General features: G+C 37.9%; 3 protein-coding genes across 4 annotated transcripts; 2 read left to right on the plus strand and 1 right to left on the minus strand.

Annotated features, from left to right (window-relative positions):
- The first annotated feature begins 4,206 nt into the window (after positions 1–4,206).
- LOC110791053 (UDP-N-acetylglucosamine transporter ROCK1) lies at positions 4,207–14,640 on the plus strand. 2 transcript variants are annotated; one of them, XR_008931116.1, is made up of 8 exons: positions 4,239–4,523; positions 11,556–11,604; positions 11,683–11,909; positions 12,565–12,763; positions 12,851–12,994; positions 13,518–13,601; positions 13,698–13,772; positions 14,111–14,168. XR_008931116.1 is itself a non-coding variant. In XM_021995815.2 (7 exons), exons 1-7 carry the CDS (start codon positions 4,375–4,377, stop codon positions 14,270–14,272), a joined length of 1,005 nt encoding a protein of 334 aa, XP_021851507.1. In that variant the 5' UTR covers positions 4,207–4,374; the 3' UTR covers positions 14,273–14,640. The 2 variants fall into 2 exon arrangements, 1 of the variants encoding a protein (XP_021851507.1); XM_021995815.2 differs by lacking the exon at positions 13,518–13,601 and having other exon boundaries at positions 4,207–4,523; positions 14,111–14,640.
- A 4,362-nt stretch (positions 14,641–19,002) lies between these two features.
- Positions 19,003–20,066, plus strand: LOC110791044 (uncharacterized). Its single transcript, XM_021995805.2, has 2 exons — positions 19,003–19,256; positions 19,359–20,066. The coding sequence occupies exons 1-2, from the start codon at positions 19,134–19,136 to the stop codon at positions 19,791–19,793; spliced, it is 558 nt and encodes a 185-aa protein (XP_021851497.2). The 5' UTR covers positions 19,003–19,133; the 3' UTR covers positions 19,794–20,066.
- Positions 20,067–20,828: 762 nt separating this feature from the next.
- LOC110791052 (BTB/POZ domain-containing protein DOT3) lies at positions 20,829–25,706 on the minus strand. Its single transcript, XM_021995814.2, has 6 exons — positions 25,188–25,706; positions 25,023–25,092; positions 23,138–24,024; positions 22,343–22,592; positions 22,130–22,258; positions 20,829–21,755 (listed from the first exon to the last, which is right to left on the minus strand). Exons 1-6 carry the CDS (start codon positions 25,316–25,318, stop codon positions 21,384–21,386), a joined length of 1,839 nt encoding a protein of 612 aa, XP_021851506.2. The 5' UTR covers positions 25,319–25,706; the 3' UTR covers positions 20,829–21,383.
- Between the last annotated feature and the right edge of the window lie 1,161 nt (positions 25,707–26,867).

A 26,867-nucleotide genomic window follows, 5' to 3' on the forward strand; every position in this document is an offset into this window, starting at 1 on the left:
TGATGACCCTTAAGTCAAATGTTATCACTGGGGGGCTCGTGAGACCCTCGCAAAACAGATCACATACACCATGGCTTGTAAGACGCACTCCGTCTAGTACTTTGACCATCGTCTCATCTCGAGACTCAGTCAAAGTGGGGGCTAACTGTAGACACCTACTTTTGTCCCCATTCCCGAAAGGAAAGGTCGATGATGAGAACATAAATCTCCACTTGGAAACGCATCTCCTATAACATAACGGATCTCAATCACCCTTTCATTTCAACCAAAACTGCTATTTATAGAAACCTGCTAAGAATAGTAACTACCGTAAAAGGTAGTTGTTAAAAGTGGCAAAGTCATAAAAGATAGAAACCTGTCAGAATTAGGTGTTGCACTCCAACATAAATCCTAAAAGAGATAGAATTTGCATTCCTGGTATAATTCGAAAATAAGAGTTACGTATTAATTAAATTCCTAACGAACCTAGAGTTCGTAACGGGCCCAGACGCATTCCGTCATAAAGTTAATACGCACTAAAAGACTCGGATAAATCTCAAAAGCTCCGTGTTCTAAGAGTCCAAATCTGACAAAGGACTCGGCCCAGATCCCATTTTCAACGCCTGGATCTAGGCGCCGAAATCTTCGGCGCCCAGCCCTGGGCGCTGAAAATGCCTGGGGCCGTTTTATTTCTGGATTCTTTTTGGATCCGTATCTTAAAATCTATCTTTCCACACACTCTTTTCCTATAAATACAGCCTCAAAACCGACGTGAAAAAGAACACACAATTGCATAACCTGAGTATTGACTCTAGCCTTAAGCCTAAGCCTCACGCTGCGAAATTGATCCAGCGTTCTGTCGCAATCGACCCAAAAGTCGAACAGAACGCATCCTGCCCCTTGTAGCTTGATGAATTAAGCCTAAATACTGGAACATTGCTTAGAAACCCGAGATTCGTTAAATAAAAGGAGAAATAGCAAAGCCAAGTGGTTAGTTTTCTGAGAACCACAACGCACCTCTCAAGGGTGCGTTGTAATGTGTCCCTCATATGATTTAATCGCTTTCATCACCCTTTTATAAAATTGTCGAACTATTAATTTGATTGATCTATCACGCCTAATAAGATAATACCTTGGACAATTGAATTATCATGCTAGGTAACTTAAATCAATCTAAATAAGATAATCACGATCGATTTAGTGTTATGTGTTGCATATTGCTAAAATCAATTCAGAATAGTTTAATAGTTTAACGCATGTCCCTTCAATTATTTATGCTGAGCTAGTAAGGATAACCTGCCTCTGGAGTATTATCGATGAGCACTCCTCTCGGTAGCTACAGTCCCCCGAACTCTCAATCTCTGCCCTGCGGGAGTACGTTGAGCGATCCCCACAGCAGGGATCACAAGGGAACCTATGGCCGTCGTGGTCGAACATAATTGCACTCCCTTTATGTCACGATAACCGGGTTTTGTCAGTTTTTCTCATTGTCGTTAAAAACTGAATGACGACTCCTATAGTACTAGTCGATTGGGTGTAAACTCACAGGAAATCCAACTACACTTGATCTGACGACGTCACGCCCACGAGGGACGAGGTCACGCATTAGCCTCGTGCTTTTTCGACCCCCTCAAAGGGGCGTTTGGTTCGCAGAGGGTAAAGGGAATGGAATCAACAAAGGGAAAGAAAGAAAATGGAAATGAATCCCTTTGATTTAGAATATTGTTTAGGGGTACAAAGAGAATGGAGAAGAAAGCAGAGGAGAAAACCCCATAGCCGGAGAAGAAAGCAGAGAAGAAAACCAAAGAAATCGGAGGCACCGACACCGACACCGCCTCTTCTCCCTCGCTTCCGCCGCCTCTTCTCCCTCGTCGCCACCGCCTTCCCCTTCCTTTTCTCACATTTTAATGGGAAAATTTGAGGTTTTAATGGTCTAATTCGACCATGAAAACACCAGATCTAGAGTTTTTATGGTCGCATTTGACTATTTAAAGCCATGCTTTAGAGGTTGCGTTGGTGAAGTTCGAAGTCACCATTAATGATGAAGCTTGAGCGGCGATGGTGAAGCCATTAATGGTGAAGCTCGAGCGGCGACGGAGGTAGTGGAGCTTCCGGAGCAGGAAGCCGAAGCGGTGGTGGAAGATTTTTGCGACGTTGAACGGTCGGCGGCGGCGACGTAGTGGTCTGGTTGTGGGTTGAATATCTAGGGTTATAGGAGGGAGATAGGGGTGGGAAAGTGAAGGGGGGGGGGGGGGGAAGGAATGGGAAAGTGTAGGGGGGGATGAGTGTAAAAGGTTTTGGGGTAAAGTCAATGATGAAAAAGGGTAAAGAGAATGAAGAAATAGGCATAACAAACAACAACAAAGGGAATGATATCCTCTCATTCCCATCCCTTTTGATTATTACCCCCAACCAAACGCCCCCTTAGGAGTGACACATGTCACTCATCATTGTATAATGGAGATGTTTTTTGTAGCAATAAAACTACGCTTAAGAGTGACGTACAATATAAGGTCTATATATTGTTTAATGTAGAAGTGAAAATGATTTCCATTTGATTCCTCTTACTATAGTTAGAAAATTGACATTTTTCTCAACCCCGTCTAAATCTCCATCAAATAATTAATTTGTATTACCAATTTTCTGTTGGTTTAGTGGTGATTGAGGCTGAACTTGGTAGGGAGGATCGCGTGTTCGATTCCCCACAACAACAATTGTGAGGGGATTAAAACTTATCCACCCAAAACTCACCCCGAATCCGGATTCGCCCCAAGGGTGAACCGGGTGGTAACACAAAAAAAACAAACTCCCTGTGTATTTTATTAGGAGGAAACCCTCACCCCGCACCCCTCCAAAATTTAATGGTCCCCGCCTATTTTACTTGATAAAAATAATTACTCCAACTCTACTTGCTTTATTATTTTATTTCATCCAACTATTCTTGTTTAATACTTTCTTTGTTCTTATTTATATGACACAATGGAATTTTAGACACTATTCACACAAACATCTTTGACTTCCTTTTGTGGTTTATACATAAGAAAAAACATAGTCGTGTGAGGTCTTATTAGATTCGTATCATTAAATATTATTTAATATCAACTTTTTATAATTTTTTCCGATCCACAATTAGACCATGTGCATCCTTGACCTTCGGTCAAATGAAAAATAATTTATTTCTTATCCTTCTCCTTCTTCCACCTTATCTTCCACTAACTTGACATACCACTTAATTAAATCTCTCATTTTTCTTCTACAATCTTGACTCAAGGTCATTAATTTTTCTTACCTACTTTTTTTACTTTTACATACCCTCCCCTTCAAATTCATCTTCAAACACAATTATTATTTTTAACAGACAAATAAATATGAATTTAAATTAACATTACATATAAATAAAAAATTTGGGTATAATCTTAAACATACATATATAAACTTATCATGCAAAAAAAAAAAAATAAGATGAATTGCATGCGTGGCAGGCGGGCACCACATGGGGAGCCAAAAAAAAACATAAATATGCATGCAGCATAAAATTATTTTAACAAATACTAGCCTAATACTCCATATGCGAACAAGTAACAAATGCAAGTTGCGCTTCAGTCGGCCCCACATTCTATTTTAGTGAACTTGACCTTGGGTCACATATACGACCTGGGTCAAGTTAATAAAATTTTGAACCTTATACACTATCAACATTGTAGTTATTTTGTCCTGTCAATTATCACTTGACCCAAGCTACCTGTTAAGGTTGTGTGTGCTCTTAGAGATATTAATGATTGAAATCGTGCATTGGCAAACGTGCCTAAATAATTGTGTAATTTAAAAAAGAACAGAGGAAGTACTAATTTGTATTGCATACATTGATATTTCAAGACGGAAAATTAAATGGAAAACTATTATACTCCCTCCGTATTTTTTTAAGAGATACACTTGGTTGGGCACGGGTTTTGAGAAGAATAAAAGAAGTGGGGTTGGGGTAGATATTTTAATAAATAAGTACATTGGGGACCATGTCCTTTTAAACAAGTGGAGGTGGGGGTGGGGTGGGTGTAGTTGTAAAATTATTTTTTAATTGGATGATGGGTCATAAAATGTAGTAGATATATTATTTAATTAGATGGTGGGGTTGATAAGTTATCAAAAATGGCAAGTATATCTCTTAAAAAAATACGACCGGAAAAGGCAAGTGTACCTCTTAAAAAAAATACGGAGGGAGTACCACTTACACAAAGTCAGATGGATTTGATAGTTCATCTTTTTTACCCGTGCTCCGAAGTCCGAAATATCACTGCATTCACTGCATTCTAATATCACCCGAAGCCAAGAAACAATAAACCGTAGATCGGCCCCCAATAGCATCAATCCCCTGGGCGTGCCGAGGGTCACCTTCAGATGGAATCAACCAAAGAGAATTCCCCCAAAACTGCAACTGCAACTGCAAGAGAAGAAAGAGAAAGTTCAGAGAAGAAAATATGGCTGTACTCCGCCTTGCTCACCCTCCAGTATGGTTCTCAGCCCTTGATCTCCAAGCGCTTCACCAGGTTTCTCCCTTTTCCCCCTTTTCCTTTGTTTCTTCCCCTCGACTTCGAAATTTCATTATTGATTGTACTATGTATACTTGGTTGGATTGTTTGGTATCCTCCAGTAGGATGATGATAAAGGTCGCAAGTTGCGACAACATTTTGTTGTCGCAATCTTACGTGTCGCGGTTTAATTGGTACATATGGGCGACACGTAGGCTAAGAGTCATCATAATATTTTTACTATCAATGCAATATTTTTACTATGAAAATATGTAAATAAGGTAGTCGGTATAAATAAGGAAATAAATTAGAATATTAAGATTTTCCTAGCTTTTTTGAAACATTTAAAATAGAATATATAAATTAAATATTTTAGTTTTCAGTTTAAATCATGACACATAAACATGCCATGTCATCATTGTGACACGGCTTAAAGGTCGCATGTTGCGACCTTTATCATTTTCGCCTCCAGTATTGTTCTACTATTTATACTTGGTTGGATTGTTTGGTATCCTCAAAATTTCCTTTGCTTTCAAATTTTACCTAATTTTGTTTACATTTCAGAACTAGTTGATCATAACTTTTTTCATTTTATTTTGAATGGTTTGTTTGATTGTACCAGCTGCTCTTAAATTGGTAGAATTGTCATTCCAGATAACACATATGAAATTGATTAACACATATGAAATGATTACACCTTCCGATGAAATCACAGCTTTGTGATGAGGCAAAAGGTACTTGTTTACTTGGGTCATTGATTGCATTTCCCCTCCTCCATTATCTAGATAAGCCACCGATTAACTTATCTTGATTAAGTTTTCAGCGCCAAACCATACCCATATGTCCATGTTTTCAGGGCTCATACAAAGCTCAAAGGTAAGCACAACATATAGGCCGCGAGTGATACTACTAAATCAATAAACAGCTAACCTTTGCGCTTTCTGTGAGGCCTTTAATTGTGATAAAACCATAGTGTAAAAAGAGAAATGGTTATAGTTTGACGTTAAAAACATGGTCAAGATAGAGTTTCATGGTGACCCCTTTCCCCTTCCCTGCGTGCAACAACTAGCCATTAATAAGTAGAAGCCATGTCTATCCTTTGATTCCTTTCCATCAAATTTGAAAGGATATATGGTCAAGTTTTTCAAACGCCTCATAAGACTTTCTTTTAGTTCAGTGGTCATTTGGTTTGAACATAAGAAGAAATATTTCATAGAAACACTGTTCCCCTATGTAGTGTCATTTTTTAGGACGTGTGAAACGTTGTTTTGTTGAACATAGGAAGCAAAACCTCATAGAAAACCAACATCTCATGTTTTTTCCAAACCCCCCCCCCCCCCCCCCCGCCCCCCCTATATTTCTATTTTTTATGTCAACCAAACAAACACTTAGCTTTTGTGTTTTGTAATTGGACGGATATGACTGTACATTTACACCCTTCCTTGAAGTAAGTGAGATGTTGATCACAAGCTCGAGGGTAATGGTTTGATATTGTTACTAGGGTGCAGCGTATATTCTACTTTGTCAATGTGATGTAGATCAATTTGCATCTTACATACATGATGTTCTTTAGTCTTGACCCAGAATTATGAAAGTTTGGGGCTAAATGTGGTTTTGGTGGCAAGGTTTCTGGTATCTGATCAGGGCTACATTTGAATGTGGAGTACCCTCACATTTTGAATTGTATAACACTTGAATATTGTCACCACCATTGCCAGACTTAGCATAGGGATTTTATATTTTAATGTATTGCAATGATACAAATACGAAGGATAGACAAATTGTGTAGTGTAACTGTGATTTGAAAAAACTCTTGAAATATTATTATTCACGATTTTTTCATGAAATGCCCCTAAGGTTTGACAAAATGCACCAAATACCCTCAACTTTTTCAAAATACACCAAATACCCTCGAGATTCGTAAAAATGCACCAAACACACCTATTCACTAACGGCCATTAACGCCGTTAACAAAATCCCTAACTAACCATTTTTTCTGTTAACCCTAAAATTAACCCCTAATTAAAAAAATTAAACTAATTAAATATTTTAAAAGTTAATTAACTATTATATATATATATATATATATATATATATATATATATATAAAATTAACCCAAAAGTCAAAACTGCTGCTTGTTCTTCTTTGTCTTCACCTCTGTTACGCCTATCATCATCATCTTCATCTTCTTCTTCTTTCTCATCTCTCACCACCAATGCAGCCAGGACCACCACCACCACCAACCAATGCCCTAATTAACCAACGATGATGAGGCTAAAATTCTATCAAAAAATTAAAATTAAAATTGCTCCTCCCGCTCCATACTTCATCAGAAAACCAACTTAGGGTCTAGGAATTCAGTTTAGGATCTACCAAATAATTGAATTTACCTAAATAATTAAATTTTAAAAGGAATATACCTGAATAATTAAATTCGAGTGCGAGGCTGCTGTTGTTGACTTTCTATGCTGCCACGTTTGCGCAATGACAGAGACCGAGGTGGTTAAATCTTGTGGGCTTGTGGCTCGTGGTTGTGAAGTCGACTCGGGCCATTGATAGCGGTGTGGGTTTGGCTGGGCGGCGTCCGCGGCGAGATTCCAAGAGAGAGAAAGAGTTTGGAGCTTGGGGTGGTTGTGGTTGTGGAGTAGTGAGGAAGAGAGTGATGTGAGGGGGAAAGAGGGGGACTTGGGTGGTTGTGGAGGAAGGAGGGTGAGGGCGGTGCGTCTTGGATGATTCCGAGTGGTTTTGGTGGCTCGGTTTTGAGGATTTTATTTTTGATGATATGATGGCGAGCTATGAGTGTCACGTATGCGGCATTCACTTGTAAGTGTCGCGTATGCGGCATTCACTGCCGATCCCAAGCCCGGATAAAGGAGGAGGGTGCGGTAGGTTGGTGGCGGCCAGCATAAAACTAAGCCACATATCATGACATGAATCGACAATGGAATATCGTGGGGGCGTCCCTTTCTCAGCGACGCGCTACACCTTTTAAGCCCGGGTGTAGTGAAAAATATGTGAGGGTTGCTAGGTCGTCGCCCAGAAGCTGCCCGCCACCCCTACACCTGGGGGTGGTGTCAAATATGCAAGGGTGCGCTACACTTCCTAGGCCCGGGTGTAGTGGAAAATATGCAAGGGTTGCTAGGCCGTCGCCCGGAAGCGGCGCGCCACCCGAGGGTGGTGTTAACTATCCAAAGTTTCATGGTAAGGGCAGTGGTAAGGGTAAGGGTAGTAGGATGCGTTTTGGGACTTGGAACATTGGCTCTTTGACAGGGAGATTAGTCGAAGTAGTAGAGGTTATGAGAAGGAGGAGAATTAACATATTATGTTTGCAAGAGACTAAGTGGGTTGGAAACAAGGCAAGAGAAATAGCTCCATGGGGTTATAAGCTTTGGTATTCGGGAAAACTAGGGGTAGGAATGGGGTAGGTATCCTTATTGATCGAGAATATATTGATGATGTAGTGGATGTGTCCCAAAAGAGTGATCGAATTATGAGTATTAAGCTTGTGACAGGGGATGAAGTTGTAACTATTGTGAGTGCCTATGCACCACAAGCAGGACTAGATGCTTCAACTAGACAAGAATTTTGGGAGGATTTAGAAGAAGTGGTGCAACGTGTCCCTAGAAGTGAGAAACTGATCATTGGCGGGGATCTCAACGGACATGTAGGCTCGAGTCGTGATGGATTTGAAAGCATTCATGGTGGTTTTGGGTATGGGGAGCGGAATGAAGCGAGAAATGCTATTTTGGATTTTGCATTGGCATATGACTTGGGTATAATGAACACTTGGTTTGAGAAAAGAGACTCTCACCTAGTAACCTATAGGAGTGGAGATAATACGAGTCAAATTGACTTCTTTTTAGTAAGGAATGCTTTGAGACAGTGCTACACCAATTATAAGGTGATTCCGGGTGAGAGTACAACAACCCAACATAGACTTGTGGTACTTGATTTTCGAGGTAGAAATTATATAAGGAGGAGAAGACCACTAGTAGAGCCTAGGATCAAGTGGTGGAAACTTCAAGGGGAGCAACAACAAAAATTTGTGGAAAAGGTGGCAAGTGAAGGTATTTGGCCCGGGGATATGGATTTGGATTTGGATATAGACTCATTATGGACAAGAATGGAGCACAACATAAAGGGAGTGGCGAAAGAGGTCCTAGGGGAATCTAAAGGAATCATGCCACCAAGTAAGGACACATCTTGGTGGAACGAAGTTGTGCAAAACGCTATAAAGAGCAAACGAGAATGCTATAAGGAGTTGGGAAAATGTAGAAGTGATGATAACTACGAGAAGTACAAGGAGGCTAAAAGGGAAGCAAATTAGGCCGTAAGAGAGGCTAGAGCAAAGGTGAATCAGGATCTTTACGCAAGATTGGATACAAAAGAAGGGGAAAAAGACATATATAGACTTGCTCGAATGAGAGATAGAAAGACGCGAGACATCGGGAGGATTAAATGTGTGAAAGATGTTGATCAAAAAGTTTTGGTGGGAGATAAGGAAATCAAGGATAGACGGAGGTTCTACGTTGATAACTTGTTCAACGAGGATCAAGGGCGCGATATTGGGGATACAAATATCCCTCGGGATATGGTTAACCTAGACTTTATGCGAAGAATTCAAAAGAGAGAAGTCGAAATGGCACTGAAAAAGATGGGATGCAAGAGGGCAGTGGGGCCCGATGGTATGCCTATCAAAGTCTGGAGATGTTTGGGAGAGAGAGGGGTTGTATGGTTAACAACTCTTTTCAACAAGATTTGGGGAAGTAATAGGATACCAGTAGAGTGGAGGAAAAATACTATCATCCCCTTGTACAAGAATAAGGGTGATGTCCAGGATTGTTCCAACTATCGAAGAATCAAACTAATGAGTCATACTATGAAACTTTTGGAGCGGATTATTGAGCAAAGAATGAGGAGAATTGTGAAAATTTCGGAGAACCAGTTTGGATTTATGCCTGGGAGATCGACTATGGAGGCCATTCATCTTATAAAGCAACTAATGGAGAATTATCGGGATAAGAAGAAGGATTTACATATGGTTTTCATTGATTTGGAGAAGGCGTATGATAAGGTACCAAGGGCAATTCTTTGGTGGACATTACGTAGGAAAGGAATTCCAAGGAAGTATATTGATATCATCAAGGACATGTATGAGGGAGTTAGCACGAGTGTGAGAACTAGTGTTCCGCACTTAGCCCGTTTCTTTTTGCTATAGTCATGGACGAATTGACGAGGTCATCCAAGATGGTATACCCTGGTGCATGATGTTTGCAGATGATATTGTGTTGATTGATGAAACAAAAGAAGGAGTGGAAAGAAAGTTGGAGTTATGGAGACAAACTTTGGAATCTCGGGGTTTTAGGCTGAGTAGAAACAAGACGAAATATATGGAGTGTAAGTTTAGTGGAGTCCAAGATAGAGAGACAGGGGGGATTACCTTAGATGGGAAAATTGTCCAAGGCCCTGAAATGTTCCGTTATTTAGGATCTATTATCCAAAAGGATGGAGAATTGGATGGCGATGTGGCCCATAGAATCAAAGCAGGTTGGTTGAAGTGGAAAGGTGCCACAGGGTTTCTATGTGATTCAGGCATGTCCCAAAGATTGACGGGAAAATTTTACCGCACGGCAATTCGACCGGCTTTGTTATACGGCACGGAATGCTGGGCAGTGAAACATTGTCACGTGCACAAGATGAATGTGGCGGAGATGCGCATGTTACGTTGGATGTGTGGGCATACAAGAAAGGATCGTTTGAGGAATGAGATTATTAGGAAGAAAGTAGGGGTTGCACCGATTGAGTTTAAGATGATGGAAAATCGTTTGAGATGGTTTGGACATGTAAGCAGAGGATCAAGTGATGTCCCGGTTAGGAGGATAGAAGGGTGGCAAAATGATAGAATCGCAAAGGGTAGGGGAAGACCTAAGAAAACTTGGAGGAAGGTGATTAAGCACGATATGATTTTTCTTGGGATTGAGGAAAATATGGCGTTGTATAGGACAGAGTGGACGGAGAGAATATATATTGATGACTTCATTTGACTTATACAGCTTTCATGTTTCTGTTTCTTTCTATTTTTTAATTTATTTTTATTCATATTTTTATTTTTTTATTTTATTTTTAAAATTCTTTTGAATTTTATTTTTATTTTTACATGCTATTTTGAAATATACTTATTTTACTTATTCATTTATTTTAAACTTTACTTATTTTTTATTATCTCTTACAATATTTATTCTATAATATTTACATTTTTCTCTTATCTTACTTTCATTAATTTCACCTTTTCTTCCTTGCTTTTTTCTTTTTACTTCCTGCTCCTTTTTGGTTTGGTTGGTGACAATGACGATCTTCTACGACGATTCATGTTAGCCGACCCCAAATCATTTTGGGACTAGGCTTTGTTGTTGTTGTTGTATATGATGGCGAGGAAGAGAAGATAAAGTTGGGTGGTTGAAGATGGTAGAGAAGCCATAGAAGGAGAAGAAAATGAGAGAGAGAGAGAGATGAACAAAATAAAGAAAAAGAAAAATAATAATTATTAGAGTCAATATTAACGGAATTGACGGAAAATGGTCAATAAGGTCATTTTATGCATTTTTACAAAATCTCAAGGGTATTTGGTGCATTTCGTTAAACCTCAGGGGCATTTTATGAAAAAATGTATTATTAAATACAATAGAAGTTTTCTTAGTCAAAACTTGGTTCCTCTTGTTTACACTTTACAGGGTCTAGTAATGTCTAATGTATCATGGTCTATGTAACTATGTTCGGTTTGGTCGTTTAATAATATATTTTTCCAAAAATCCAACTGAATCCGCTGACTGCAAATTTTGAAGAAAAAAATACATCCGAATCCAAGTCAAAAACCGCACTGTGTCATGACTGTAGAGTTTGGTGCTGTATGTTTTGCAATTTAGATTGAACAGTTAACCACTTAACCAACAATTCTATCTAAATCAGTTCTCGTTGCTTCATCAGTTTCCATAGATTTTCGTCACTTTTGTCACTTTTGTCACCTTGTTGAGTGTTGATTTTTCTTGTAGGCGAGAGGTAATCGTAACTTCATCAGTTTTGGCATGTGAAGTTGCAAAGGTGATCCTGTTACTCTATTTTTAACTTTCCATCATAAGATGGTATGCATTTATGATACTGATTTCTTTTACCCTTCAGGTTATATGTGCTTTCACGGTCCTCATATTCAATGGTAGCTTGCCAAAATTATGCAAAGATTGGTCTTTGCTCAGGGCATTGACCTTTTCAGGACTTCCAGCTGCAATTTATGCACTGCAAAATAGTTTGCTTCAGATCTCTTACAAAAATCTTGACTCCCTTACATTTTCAATGCTGAATCAGACTAAACTATTTTTCACGGCGTTCTTTGGGTATATGATATTGAGGTAAGCATTCAGTAAGTAATATTGGTGCCTATTGTACCTTCTGATATTTCGAGTAAAAGAAGGGTAAAGATACTTGGTTGCTTGTTATCTGCGTGATTGTAATTTATAGCTTGAATTACTGCTTACTTTTCAAGCTAGCGCCTTTTTTCTATAGTCCCTAATGTTTATCACGTAGTAAGAGGGTTTGGTAATATTGGATTGTTGGAGTGGCTTATGTTGTGTGTTTTCGTCATATCTTGTATGCCCAATTGCCCATAACACCCTTGTGCTTTGTGGTGCTTCAGTCATTTAGCTTGTGGAGTCCCTTAGTAGTTTTAATTCACGTTGCTGGAGAACAAGGATTGGTTATGGGGTGTTGATCCAAGGGTTTGGCCCTTTGACTTGGCTCTTTTTCGGAATTTTGTTTATTTTTGGTCTAATTTAAACTTCTAGATGTTGAATCATATGTTGGTGTAAGAGAATTGGGCACGAGTACTCTTCTTTCCCAAAAAGGTCCAAGTAATGAAGGCCTTGGTTTCGAGGAGATGGATAGAATAATACCACCTGTTAGTTTCAAAGTACAACAGTTTGATGGATAGTCTAAATATATAGCAGTTCTCGCGTACCATTTTTGGATAGCTCAGAAACTCAGAAACCTTACTTTGATCATTTACAGGCAGAAACAATCAATTCAACAAATTGGAGCTCTTTTCCTGTTAATACTTGCTGCTGTACTTCTTAGCATTGGTGAAGGTACAAGCAAAGCTTCTAAGAGCCGAAATCCTGAAGAAGTGCTATTTTACGGGATTGTTCCTGTTTTGATTGCCTCTGTGCTTTCCGGTCTAGCTTCTTCTTTGTGTCAATGGGCTTCTCAGGTATCTTTAACTTCATTTTGTCACTGCTAAATCTAATTTTTTTTTTCCCGAAGTTGATCTCGATTTATTTCTGCTTAATCGTTACAGGTCAAGAAACACTCCTCATACTTGATGACCATAGAAATGTCAATTTTTGGAAGCCTGTGCCTGTTGACTAGTTTGTCCCAGTCCCCTGATGGAACTGCTATGAGAAAGCATGGGTTCTTTCAAGGATGGACTCCTTTAACTTTGGTATGCTCTTTTGTCCTTTGCCACTTGTATCTGTGTTAATGCAGTGGAGGTTATTCTTCTCCATTGCTGAGGGTTTATATTCTAAAAATTTAGCAAAAAATGTGACAGTTATTTTTACCAATGATCTCTAATTAATTATAATTCAATTCCTTAAGGTGCACTGGATTGAAATCCATCAAATTATTAAGTATCCATCTGTGTGTGGCATATAGTTAAGGTACTCTTGATGATCAAGTGATAATTTGTTTGGTTTTACTTTCTGGCTCTGCAACAGTTTTTCCCCCATCAGTATAGGGATGTCAAATACCTGTTAGTTTATGTGAGGATGTACAAAGCTGGGAATAGCCACTTGTTGATATTTCAAATTCTATACTGAATTTGGTTGTTGAATTTATGGAGGGTCCTCCTCCTGTCTAAGAGCCTGTTCCAAGTACTTTCAAATGAATATTTGTTTTGGCTTTCTTATTCGTTTGTTATATTTTAATTGACATATCCCCTTGCCAACCTGTTCCCTCCTGGCCAGGGCTTGGTGCTTGCTATTCACACTCTCCTTTCTCAAGGAAACTGAGGCCAGTCGGGATATGAATACTGGTGTGCCGCATGAAAGGTGCCCTCGTTGTCATGTGAGCTAAGAGCTCAATGGCACAGTATCATTGTGAGCATTATCATTTGTAACATGAAAGTTTTGCTCTTTTTCTTTCAGGTCCCTGTAGTAGCAAATGCCCTTGGTGGAATTCTTGTCGGGCTTGTCACAACTTATGCCGGTGGTGTTAGGAAGGCAAGTTTCTTTTTCTTTTGGTTGTTCCCGGAGAAGTTATTGTAGAACAAGTTTGAAGATTGTTATAAGTAGTTTGCTTCATTATGAAAAGCTTAAAAACATCATGTATAAGGAGGAAGTTAATTTGTGTGTGTTTCACCATTTAGTTGCATATCCCACCATTTCCCAATTCTGACAGATTAGGTCCCTGTTTTTCAGTCGAAATATCTCGTTAGTTTGAATCGGCTCTTCTTTATTGGTTGATTTTTTTTTATATTTTTTTTGACAATTATAATCCAGTGGCAAGTGCTATCGGAAGTATGCATTCAACATCTCACTTCATTTTCATGTTTTTGCAGGGTTTTGTCATTGTTTCTGCACTGCTTGTAACAGCCTTGCTGCAATTCATTTGTGATGGAATACCACCTTCACCATATTGCCTCGTGGCTCTTCCCCTTGTGATTACTAGTGTCTCAATATATCAAAAGTACCCTTACCGCGTCAAAAAGAAGGAAGCTTAAACCATTATCATTTTGAGGTGGGGAAGATCATTTTTTTTGGTAATCTTGTCTCAACTGACGTCATATGGTGAGCTATGGAATTTATTTTGACGGATGTATAGGTGAAAAACTGAGGTTCTAGTATGTTTCTTTTCATTTCTTTTTTCTCAATTGGTTAGCTATGGAGAATTGAATTAATTAAGTTATTCATCGAGACTGGCGGGCATGCCTAAATTGTTGTTCATTCACTCGAATGTATAGTTGAATGTCTTTCACCTGACATTCCAATGACTTTTGGGATTTCTAGGCTTCTTTTGGAAATCAGAACTGGAAATATGTAACTAATCAATAGTATTGATTCAATACTCGTATGGCATCTTTATGCAGTATATTCATCTTTATGCAGTTTTCACAGTATGCATTGTGTAGGTTTGAGGTTAGAAAATCAGGCCAAGTTCACCAAAGAAGTGCCAGCCTTTGTGGCGTATTGTGTATAGTGTGCCAGACTTCACATGCAAAGCTGTAATCAGTAACTATGTTGATTTCATCAGATTTCATTGTAACAGATATATAATTTTCTGCTTGAAATATCAACACTGATTATTAAAGCATATTCGGATTAGCAAGAGGCTAACAAAACTCCATCCAACCAACAAAAGTGAAATAAAGAGGGGGAATATTATAATGTTGTATATTAGCACGGGTACAATCTAGTTCGATCTTATAAGATTGTTTATTTTAGTAACTATACTTTGTTTGGTTGCATTTGTGTAAGGAAAGCTAGGGGAATGAAAATGAGGCCAGTGGAGGAAAATGGTGCATTCTCGTTTTTCTTTCAAATCTTTCCAACAATGAAGTGTTTGATTTATTAAAAGAGATGGAAAATGGATCTCTCCAATTCTTTTCCTTTTGCCCATGTCTTTTTCAAGTATTGCAAAGGAAACTGTATCCTACGTCCCTCTAAATCTTCATATCCAAACATATGGCTAGTAGTTACTACTGATGTCCCTCTAAATCAATTATATTCCTTTTAATAATTTCCTTTTATGTTTGGTTTTCGTGAATGTAACTATGTTGCTTATCACTTGACCAAATTATCAATTGACTACAGGCAATTGATTACATAAAAGTTACATATGAACATTAAATATATTTTATAATTTTATAAATATTTCGTACTGATTTTAGATTGTGGTGGTATCAACTTCTCAAACATGTATTCCTGATTAATTCCCTTACCTAATTGTTACGGATATTATATATTTTTTTTGGGGGAAACTAATTGCTTCTCCACTATGAAAAACAAAAATAAGGAAAAGGCTAAGGCCCTGCTCTTTAGATCTGAACTGAACTGAACTGAACTGAATTGAATTGAACTGAAATGAACTGAATGCTCTTGAACAGAAGTGAACTGAACTGAATGCTCCTGAACTGAACTTAACTTAACAGAATAATAAATAATAAATAATAAATAATATTAATTAATAATAAATAATTAGTTAATAATAATAATAATAATATAAATATAAATAATAAGTAATATAATAATATAAATATAAATGATAAGTAATATAATATAAATAATAATATAAGTAATAATAATAACAATAAAAATAATAATAATACGTTATGGTCGTCTCAGGGGGTGCAGCAGGGTGATCCCCTTGGCCCGCTGCTCTTTGCTTTGGTTTTAGAACCCCTGGTTTGTAAAATCAGGGACGCTTTTGATGTATGTCTTCAGGCATGGTATTTGGATGACGACACTATTATTGGTGACACCTTGGTAGTTGGGAAGGTTCTGCAGTTGATTATGGAGGACAGGCCTTGTCTCGGGTTACATCTTAACGTGGAGAAGACCGAGGTTTTCTGGCCTACAGAGGACCCTCGCAGCAGGCTTGTGGGAGTCTTTCCCCCAGATATTGTTCGTCCTTTGCATGGTGTTAAGTTGTTAGGTGGTCCCGCTAGTTCCAATCCAGTTTTTAGTGGTGAGCTTGTGATGCAGAGGGTAATCAAGACCATTGGGCTTATGGATAAGGTTGCTCAGCTTGATGATCCTCAGTGTGAGTTGTTGTTACTTAGGGCATGTACCGGAGTTTCTAAACTCTACTTTGCTTTGCGTACTTGTCCTCCTGGTATTTTTGAGGCTGCTCAGCGCACTTTCGATGAGGCTCTTCGATCTTCTTTGGAGCGTATTGTTACTACTTCGGGGCCTGGCTTTGGTGATTCGCAGTGGCGACTTGCCACCTTACCTTTTTCTTTTGGCGGACTTGGTGTTTATTCCGCGGGTGATGTTCGGCATTATGCTTTTCTTGCTTCTCGGTTGCAGTCTTTTGGTTTGCAGACACAGCTTCTAAGGCATGCTGATTTTGTTGGTCCTGGTCGAGCATTTGAAGATGCGTTGAGTCTATTTAGTGGAACGGTGGAGTATGACATTATGAGTAACCCTAGTGAGGTCGCTGCCCCTAAACTTATGAAGAAATTGGCAGATATATATATTTCACAAAGGTTACCGCATCTACAGAATCCACCTTCTCTTTATCGTCTCGGCAGTTGATTTTGTGGAAATCGCAGCACGGAGATCACACCTCTGCTTGGCTTCGTGCGGTCCCCATATCAGGGTTGTGACAGACTATGAATGCTAAGGCTTATCGATGTGTGTTGTGTTACCGGTTGGGGGTTCCTTTGTTCTCTGTTACGGTGTCATGTTCTGCTTGCTCCAGGGTCTTTGCGGGAGACATCTTTGGTGATCATGCGGTGTCATGTGCTGGCATCGTAGGTATTAAACATCGGCATAATGTGGTTCGGGATACCCTTGTTGATGTTTGTTATCAGTCTGAGTTCTCGGCGCGGAAAGAGGTTGATATTGGTCTCTCTGGAGGGAACGATGAAGCTCTTCGACCAGCAGACGTGTTGCTCTACTCTTGGGATCAGGGTTGTGATGTGTGTGTTGACTTGACGGGATCTTCACCTTTGAAACAGTTTGGGTTGTCTCGCTTTGCCCAGGGTCGGGTGGTGATTGATGCGGCTATTGCCGATCAAGTACGAAGCACGTTGCACGACCATTGGTTATGGCTTTCTTCCGTTCTCTTTCTCTTCTTTGGGGAGCTGGATAAGGATGCCGTTGCGTTGCTGAAGCGGGTTCAGAAGTTTTCTAGGACACAAGATATTGGGGCTCGTGCTGCTGCTCATATTTTCACCAGGATAGGTTTTGCTATAGCCAGAGGAGTGGGGGCCCCGATTGTATCTCGGTTTCCCACTAATTATTTGTAAAATGTTTGACTTTGTTATAATAATAATGATAATAATAATAATAATCTAATATATATATAAAGGAGGCATAATTGATGAACTATTAGAGCGCCACCTAGGATTACTAATGATTTCGGCCAATGAAAAATAAGATTTCTAATATATTTTTGAATTAAAAAAATTGAGTGCCACGTAGATAATTAATTAGGTGCCGCGCCACGTAGATATTTAAATTAACTAATAATTACTAATATATACAATTCAATCCAAAATCAAACGCTCTCATAATTAAAAAATAAATCTAAAATAAAATCTAATATATATATATAAAGGAGGCATATCTGCTGAAATATTAGAGCGCCACCTAGGATTACTAATGGTTTCGGCCAATGAAAAATAAGATTTCTAATTTATTTTTGAATTAAAAAAATCGATTGCCACGTAGATAATTAATTAGGTGCCACGTAGATATTTTAATTAATTAATTACTAATATGTACAACTCTATCTAAAATCAAACACTATAATAATTAAAAAATACATCTAAAATAAAATCATCCAAAATTAAACACTAATCTAAAATAAAATAAATAAGATTCAATTTAAAATCAAAAATTAATCCAATATTAGAGCGCCACGTAGGAAAATAATGGTTTCTGCCAATGAAAAATAAGATTTCAAAATTAATTTTGAATTAAAAAAGTGGAGTGCCACGTAGATAAATAATTAAGTGCCACGTAGATATATTAATTAATTAATTATTAATTTACGCATATACAATTTCATCCAAAAACAAACACTCTCATAATTAAAAAAATAAATCTAAAATGAAATTCAATGCAAAATCAAAAACTAATCTAATACAATTTAATAGAATCCGTGCATCGCACGGGCTAAAATCTAGTTTATCCAAAATCAAACATTAATTTAAAATAAAATTCAATCCAAAATCAAACATTAAATCAATATTAGAGCGCCACGTAGGAAATCTAATGGTTTCGACCAATGAAAAATAAGACTTCAAAATTATTTTTGAATTAAGAAGTCGAATGCCACATAGATAAATAATAAGGTGCCACGTAGATATTTTATTAATTAATTATTAATATTTCTTATATACAATTTCATCCAAAATCAAACACTATAATAATTATAAAAAAAAAAATCTAAAATGAAATTCAATCCAATAAAAATAACCAATCTAATCTAATATATAAAGTATAGCAGTTGATATATATGAGTTTTATTTTAACGTAACAATTTAATAGAAATCGTGTATCGCACGGGCTAAAATCTAGTAATAATAATAATAAACTGAACTAAACTGAATTAAACTGAACTGAACTGAACTGAACTGAACTGAATACTCCTGAACTGAACCGAACTGTACTGTACTGTACTGTACTGTACTGAACTGAACTGAACTAAACTGCCAAATAAATCCTGAACCTGAAATTAAGCAAAAAAGAACAAGACCTAATAAAAAATTAAAAAAATTGAAACTATCGTTCACTCTCCGGATTCCGAGCTCTCCATTTTCTGGGGTTTAAGCTGTGTTTTGGCAGCTTCAACTGCATCTTTCTCTCTCCAAGATCATCGACTATCTGCATAAAAAGTTCAGAGAAGAAACAACTATGGCAGGAAGATTAGGAAGAAGAGTAGTTAACTTGGCCAACCTCCCAATCAAGCTCCTCATGCCTTCCCACTTCTCCAACATCACCGAAATTTCTCTCAAAACCATCCCTTCTGCTTCCAAGGTTTCTTTTTAATTTTAATGATTTCATCCTCATTTCTGTAAAATTCTCTTGTTTTCTTCCCCTTTTATACCGATTGTATTGTTCAATTTGTTAATTTTGCAGATCGAAATCAAGAGGGTTTTGGAATCACTCTACGGCTTCGAAGTCGAGAAAGTCCAAACCCTAAATATGGACGGAAAGAAGAAGCAAAGAGGCGGTATTCTTCTTGCTAAACCCAATTACAAGAAAGCTTTCGTAACCCTAAGAACCCCTCTTTCAATTTCACCTGATCTTTTCCCGATTAAGGTGATTGAGGATGATAAAAAGGAGTTGAATAGGCAGTCTAAGACTAGCATTGTTGAGGCTGAGGGTCAGAAGAGATCACATTGGCTTGAAGGAAATGGTAACCGCCCTGATAAGACTCCTCATCGCCACCGCGGTTATGCCGCCGGGGGTTCCCTTCCTCCTCGCCGCCGGGGTCGTGCTATTAAGGGTCCTGATGAGACGGTCAAGTTTCCCTGGACTAGTATGAAGAGGACCACTAATGCTGCTAGGTAGATGCTTAATTTGTTTCTTGTTCGTTTATTCGATAATTAGTTATCAGCATGAGTAGACTGATGGGATAAGGTTGTTGTTTATCATGATTACTATCAGAATTATTTTAAGGCGGTGGTGATTTTGGTTTCTGTTTGTCTTTGCTGCTGATTTAGTGGTTGTGTTGTTATTGATGTTTTGCTTTTACTGGAATTGTGACGAGTTGTATTGATGTCGAAAAAACTGCACAATTGTTCCTGTTCAGTAATAATGGTCTTGCAGTTCTGTGATTCTCAATTGCTGAATGGTGTGCTATCTATTCTATGAATTACTAGTAGATGGGACTATGCATATAGGCATGAACGGTCATGTGCGAGTTATTCTTCATTGAAGAAAACGGAAAGAATGTTGTTACCTTGAAAGTTTAGGGAAGAAACACCTCCCTTCTCTATTTGTCCACTGGTTTCGGGATAGAACCTTGCTAGGGCTTGAGTGGGTCGACCCTCCTCTTTTGTCAAGGCATACACAGGCCCATTTTCATATTTTAGCAAAAGTTAACAGTAGCTTATTGCAAACTGGTGATTTTGCTGATATCTGTTACTCTGTAAGTAAAATAAATCATTGCTCTTAAATTTGACATGCAATTGCGATGTTAAATATGAGACACATGACTGAATAACTAATGGAACTAGCTCTTGAGCCCGTTCAAAGAACGGACAATTAATGGTTGTTTAACTGTCGTTTAAAGTTCTACTTTTTAGGGCTTGTGTTTTTAGTGGGAAAATGTAATTTAATAGAGGTGAAATTTAAAAGTTTAAAGAATATGTATGTAAAAATTAAGTTAAACTGTGAATTAATTTTGAATGTTAAAAAGGGATCTAAATGGTGAATTGATGTTGTATGAAGAAGATGAAGTCGAAGAGGCGTTAGAGTTGTAAATAGCAAACAAACAAAAAAAAAAACAAATACATGGATAAAAGGAGGGATGACACATGTCATCTAATCATATATGGTTTTGCTTTTTAAATACTAGGTATAGATAGGCAGGCTGGAAGTGATATTACCTCCATTGCGTGTGTTCTACCCAACTACGAGTAAAATTCAAAAGGAGGACCGTTCATGAGGTACCTTTGCTTTTTGGAGGGGAGAGATGGAGAGTAACATATTTTTTAAATATATTGGGTCCCCTAAAATAGGGTAGAAGATGATAAAATATGAATAAATGTTGATATAAATGGAATAAAGTAAAACTAAGTAGAACTTAGTAAAATGAATGAAAACGGAAAGTGAATAGAACTTAGGAAAAAGAAGGTAGTACTAATTTACACAATTACAAAGTATTTAATGATTTAAAATCCCTATATTAAAGATTTGTTAAGTTCCATATCTCCTGATACAACAACTCTTGGATTCAATTTCTTCGCCGTCCTATGCTGCCTAACCAGAATATTTATAATCTCCATGGTCTTGAATAGTCCTCGGGGATGGATTGTTTTTGTAGTACAAACTTATGGTCTATAATCGATGCGGAGAAGAACTTTTGGTGGTTGCTATGCTGATGAATTCTTGATTTTGTTGGTGACATCTTTTTTTCCTGGATCACCTAGTTGGTGCTCAGGTAATGGATAGTCTTCTTATAATATTGGGTGTGCTTCCCTCTTGGTTGGGTGTTTCCTGGTCTTCTCCAATTTCTTCCTCGGCCTTTTCAGTAAATAGAGATATACTTTTCATTTTTTTCCATCTAAAGATCCAGCTGGAGTTTCTCCGCGGTTTGTTGATCTGCATTATATATTCTCGTTGGAGTTCAGAGTAGTCTCTCTGCAGTTCTGACATCCTTTCTTTTACTTTCTCAAGCTCAGTTTTAAGATTCATAATCTCTTTCTTTGCAGATGACCAACTCTCGTCATTTTCACGAGTATTACCTTCAATTGTTTGTTCCTTGCTTTGAATTGCAGTCCTCATCTTCACTTGCTCTGAGAACAGCACCTGTTGAATATTTCCATGGATATTTTAAATTTATTTAATGCCTATGTATGGGACTTGGCAGCTATTGCTTGTTAGCCCTCTTTTGCGGGCTTGGGTTGAAGGAGTGAGGGAATAAAACAGTGGATTACTTGTTTTTATCTGAAGTTTCGTTTAGTAGTTCAGGGGTTTGTTTCATGCAAGGACTTAGTGTGGATTCCTCTCTCTTTTATTTCGGAGAAATAACATCTTGTTTCTAAGACCATTTTGGTTAATGATGATGCAAGATAGATGTTGACCATAACCTGAAATATAAGGGCCAACTTGTGTGTAGCATAGGTTAGTTTTCTAACTGTGAAGTGGGATGGACCAACTGTTTCTAGAGCCAAAAGTAGTACCTGTATAACAATTTTCAGGGGCAGTCGATCATTCTGTGCCACATGCATGCAAGCATCTAGTGACAACCTCTGACAATTCATTATCCTGCACAGCCTTCTGCGTTCTTGCTCGGGTAGTGAAGGGTGGGTCTGATGCAATGATTGTGTAAGTAGACTTCTAAGAATTAAAATAAGGGTTGAAGTTGGTGTAGAAGCTGTAGCTGCAATGCTTACCTTCAGATAAGTATCAATTGCTCTATATAGACCGTCGTGACATACTCTGGTGTTTGCAGGCAATGCTTCCGCTAGAACTTGGAACTTTGAGATACTGAGATTTGGGTCAGTTGCAATTTCAGCTAAATAGTTGTCTAGGAGTTTACTGACATCCAGATCTTCAGTCTTCTTTTGATGTTCGTGCATCAGAAAGTATTCTATTATTCTCTGCACGGTGTCTATGCTGTGCATTGTCCTTTCTTCTGGTGAGCTGTGCCAGCATGTTATGATTAGTTGAAGGCAAATATTTGGGGAACCACCGAGTAGATTTAGGCATTTTGCCAAAAATAAAAACAAAAGCAAAAAACTAACCAAGCATTTTGCAGATAAAGCATTACATATGAGTATATGAATTTTGCCATACTAGACAAACATTGACCTATTACTCGGTAAAGTTCTGACATGAACTGTCTATAATACTCTCATATTGTCATTTGTAATCATAATTCCATAAGACAATGAAGTATTTCTGGCATTTCAAGTCTTGATTCTGGCAATTTTTTTATAATTCGGTGCAAGACTTGAAAGCTTGAATTATTATTTGGTACATATTCTCCTGAGAGTATATAAGGTGATTTTATAAGTAAATAAATATATTGGGTGGTTTCACTTTTTTGCGTAGTGCCTAAAATATTATGTGATTGAAGATTCCTTGCATATATTAGAATATTTTTAATCACCTTTGGATCTTATTCATTCAGAAAATGATTTTATAAAAAAAAGTTTTCACTTGATGTAGTATAACAGTGAACTTACTTCAGCCCCCCTCGATCTTTGTTAGTACATCTTGGAATTAGGAGGTCTTGCACATTAGCATCTTCCAATACTGACCCTACTCTCTTTTCAAGCTCTGAGATTAAAGCTGGGGTTGCATAGCATATCATAGCCCTTTTTAACATCCATAACAAAAACTTACAGGAAACTGCTTCCTTCTGAGGGGGAAGTATACTGATGAGGCTTTCTATGATAATCTTTTGATCCTTATTTTGGCCGATGTCATCTTCATGGTTCGCCCCACATATAATACTGATCTGCAGCTCATTTTTCCCATACCAATGCCTCCTTTGTCCTTCTACCTCCCCATCCATGCTTGGCAACCATTTTTCTGCATAATGCTTGATACATGAACCTAAGATATCTGGTTTGATACCTTTTGGTTTCATTGCTGCTATTATTCTGCCAAAGTGGTCAATGCGTAAGGTTGCTACGTCGTCAAACCACCAAGCTTTGTCATCAATTAGCTCATTTTTGTCTTGAAATGCTTTCCGGGAAATCGAATCACAACATCTCCGTACAATCTGAAGGTTTTCTGCCAAGGGAGATAGATTCTCACAAGCTTTGAGAACTATAACAGAGTCTCTCCATGAAGATAGTACAATGAATGTTAAAAAGGCTTCTGACTTGGAAATTAGATTTCCATCTTCAAATTCCTCTGTCATTTCTAGAAATTCTGATGCACACCTTAGAGGAGCCACATTGTTGGCGCTGAGATCTACGGGGATACCATAACAAAATTTTAGTACTTCCTTAAAAGTTACTGGTCCACCTGGGAAGTTGTCGAGCTTAATGTTGTTCTCTAAACCTGAGCTTGTGGGCTGAAACTCTGTTCGGCCTATGTAGCCACTCTTTGTAAGCAGTGCATACTGTTTCAAGAGAAAACTATTGAAGTAGGAGAGGATTTGATTACAGAAATATGAAGTATCCACTTTAGAAGTAATTGGAACTTGGGATATAATGAATATCTTAAGGAACCTCTGGGATTGGGAAGTGTTGCTATATTTCTTGATAGAAGGGTCTAATTCAAAAATTTACTATCTTCTATTCATTTTCTACTTGCTCCCCTCTTTATATCAACACCCCCCCCCCCCCCCCCCAAAGCATAGTGTCTTGGGGGTTTTGATAAGCTGGTCTATGTGTCTCTCCAGATTGATCAGTTGCTTTTATTTTTTTAGCTTCATCTGTGAGTGAAGATAGTGTTACTGAAGTTGCTAATAACTTGTATTGTTGACTAACATCTATGCCCTTTTTCCCCTTTGGTCTTTAGTGTTTTAGGTTATTTTTAGAAACATCTGTTATTGAAGAAATATGTGGCCTAAACTGTTATTTTTCTATTTTCGCATGAACATATCTGATTTTATTATACATGTATATTGACAATGATTAATATGTGTAGCGAATAATAAAAACTCTTAGGATCTGTCACTTGCTGTCTTATCTTTTGAGACGATCCTCAGCATTTTAAACTGAAATCCTTCTTGAATACGAAGTATGAAGAATCGCATAGTCGTATTGTTAGTTTCTCAAATTTTAGGTTGTTATATAGTGGGTGGAACCATGCTCTAGATCAACAGAAAAACCTGATATGGCTTCTTTATGATTAGTATCGCCCCCACCCAAAATTAAGATAGTTGTAACTTTATTTGTTGTATATGGTCATAGTTCCAATTACCTGTATTTTACTAGGTTCACTTATGATACTCCATGTCTCCCGCATTAAGTTAAAGCTCAAAATGGAAAAATTGTGGATTGTTGGATAAAAAATGTTTTGGACAATGTCGGATTCATTCCACTTTGGAGACCGTAAGTGTTTTTGGTTTGTCAAAGCAACACAAATATATGAGCCTGGTTTGTTTTTAGTTACCTTATGCACGTGAAAGGTATTTTCCTCAATTTGAATTAATAGATCAGTTGGGATATCAGAAGTCACGAACCTGCATGAAGTTGAACAATTAGGAAGGAATAAATGATAAATGAAAATAACTTCCTTGTGGAGAAGTGTAGGAAACGAACTTATTTTTGTATTTACCATGAATGATCCTTCTTCTGAAAGGTGTAATCTACGTTGTTGATTTCGGTGGGAAGTGTGATTTGATCTGCAGCATCATTGCTGTTATTCTCCTGGATTTCTGCTTTAGCTGCAGGTACTGGCTTCTTCATTGTTACCTTTTTACACAGAAGGTATATGACTGTAAGGTATTTGGTGCTGTTCTTATACTAAATTCAGGGGTGGGACAGGACTATACTAAATGTATGACAGATGAGTTTGTGGTTTTTGGATGGGAAGACAACTCGAGGGTAGTTGAATGACTTGTATTTGTCTCAGCTTTGGATCATGAATCACAATCTGACAGTAACATAATTCTTGAATATTCTTTGGGTATAATGTCGGATTTCAGGTTATCTGACAATTAAGTTGATACTTACGGTACAGAATGTTGTTAAGAACGTACCAGCTGCAGAAACCACACAATTTACGGCTCCAACAGGAGATTATTGTGTGGCTCACAAGTCGGCATAGAAGCAGCAGTAATAGCAGAGAATGCTGCATGGGGTTGTTGGGCTACAATAGGATTATGTTGTCTCCAACTCTGCTATAATAAGGTTCATATTTTGTTCTGTCATAATCTAAGCATTTATTGAGTAAAATGGTCCATACTTAGTCATAGATTACCTGATTTAACTAAAGTCCAAAACAGCTTTAGTATAATAAGATGGATTCTAATCCTTTGAGTTCTAGTAGAGGAAGATTTCAGATGTTTATATGGGCATTTATGATGTCATGAATGTGAGTAGATATGGCTGACTGAGGTATTCGACTGAGCAGAGTGTTGTTACAGCATTTGTTTATAAGTCGAGTAGATTCGAGCTTGTGGTATGCATCGCCAAAAACAAAACAAAAAGGTATTATTTTTGGTAATTTTACCGCGTTTACTGCGTAGGCATGGTTGTACGGAGTGTGTGTTTTGAAGGTGTATCCATGTGGAAGGACGCATAAGATTAGCAGCTGCTTTTGTATTCCCTTTGTGTAGAATGTGATCTTCATGTGGTAGTAAAAAGCTTCCTGTTTTCTCAAGCATTGTTGTTTACATATATTTATAAAGATCTACTTATGCTTTATCTATACTTTTTTGATGCAAAAAGATGACTAAAATGTCACGGCATGGAACTGGGATTATCTCATAGTTGTGGTTGTCGATGTTTTGTTTGTCCTTTTAGTTCTAGCAACTTTTGCTTGTACGTCTTTGAATGAAGCGATCATTGATCGGGCACACCCGTAAAGAACTCGCCTTGAGTTTACCCGAGGCATTAGGTCTAGAAAAAAATCTGCCCAAGTTTAGTAAAATTGGGCCAAAGACTGAAATAAAGTCTCAAATTATTATCCGGACCGAGCCAGTAATTGGGTTATTGGGCTGGGCTGGGCTGCAGCTCAGTCCTGAATGACAGCCAAAACGTGGCCCAATCGTAGCCAGGGTATGCTTGATCACTATGATCAATTCCTCTCTGAATGTCAACAAGTCATCAGAAAAATATAAAAAATAAGGTTTCTTGATCCTTTAATCATAATGTACCATACTACTATAGACACCTAATTCGTGTCCCCCCTTTGGGATGATGACGATACCATTATCCTTACTAGGCGGTTGGAATAACTCCGTGCGGAAATCCCAATTGCTAAGAACATCTCCAAAATACAAGGTCCAAAATC

Source organism: Spinacia oleracea, chromosome 3 (genome assembly GCF_020520425.1).
Source record: "Spinacia oleracea cultivar Varoflay chromosome 3, BTI_SOV_V1, whole genome shotgun sequence".
NCBI lineage: Eukaryota > Viridiplantae > Streptophyta > Magnoliopsida > Caryophyllales > Amaranthaceae > Spinacia > Spinacia oleracea.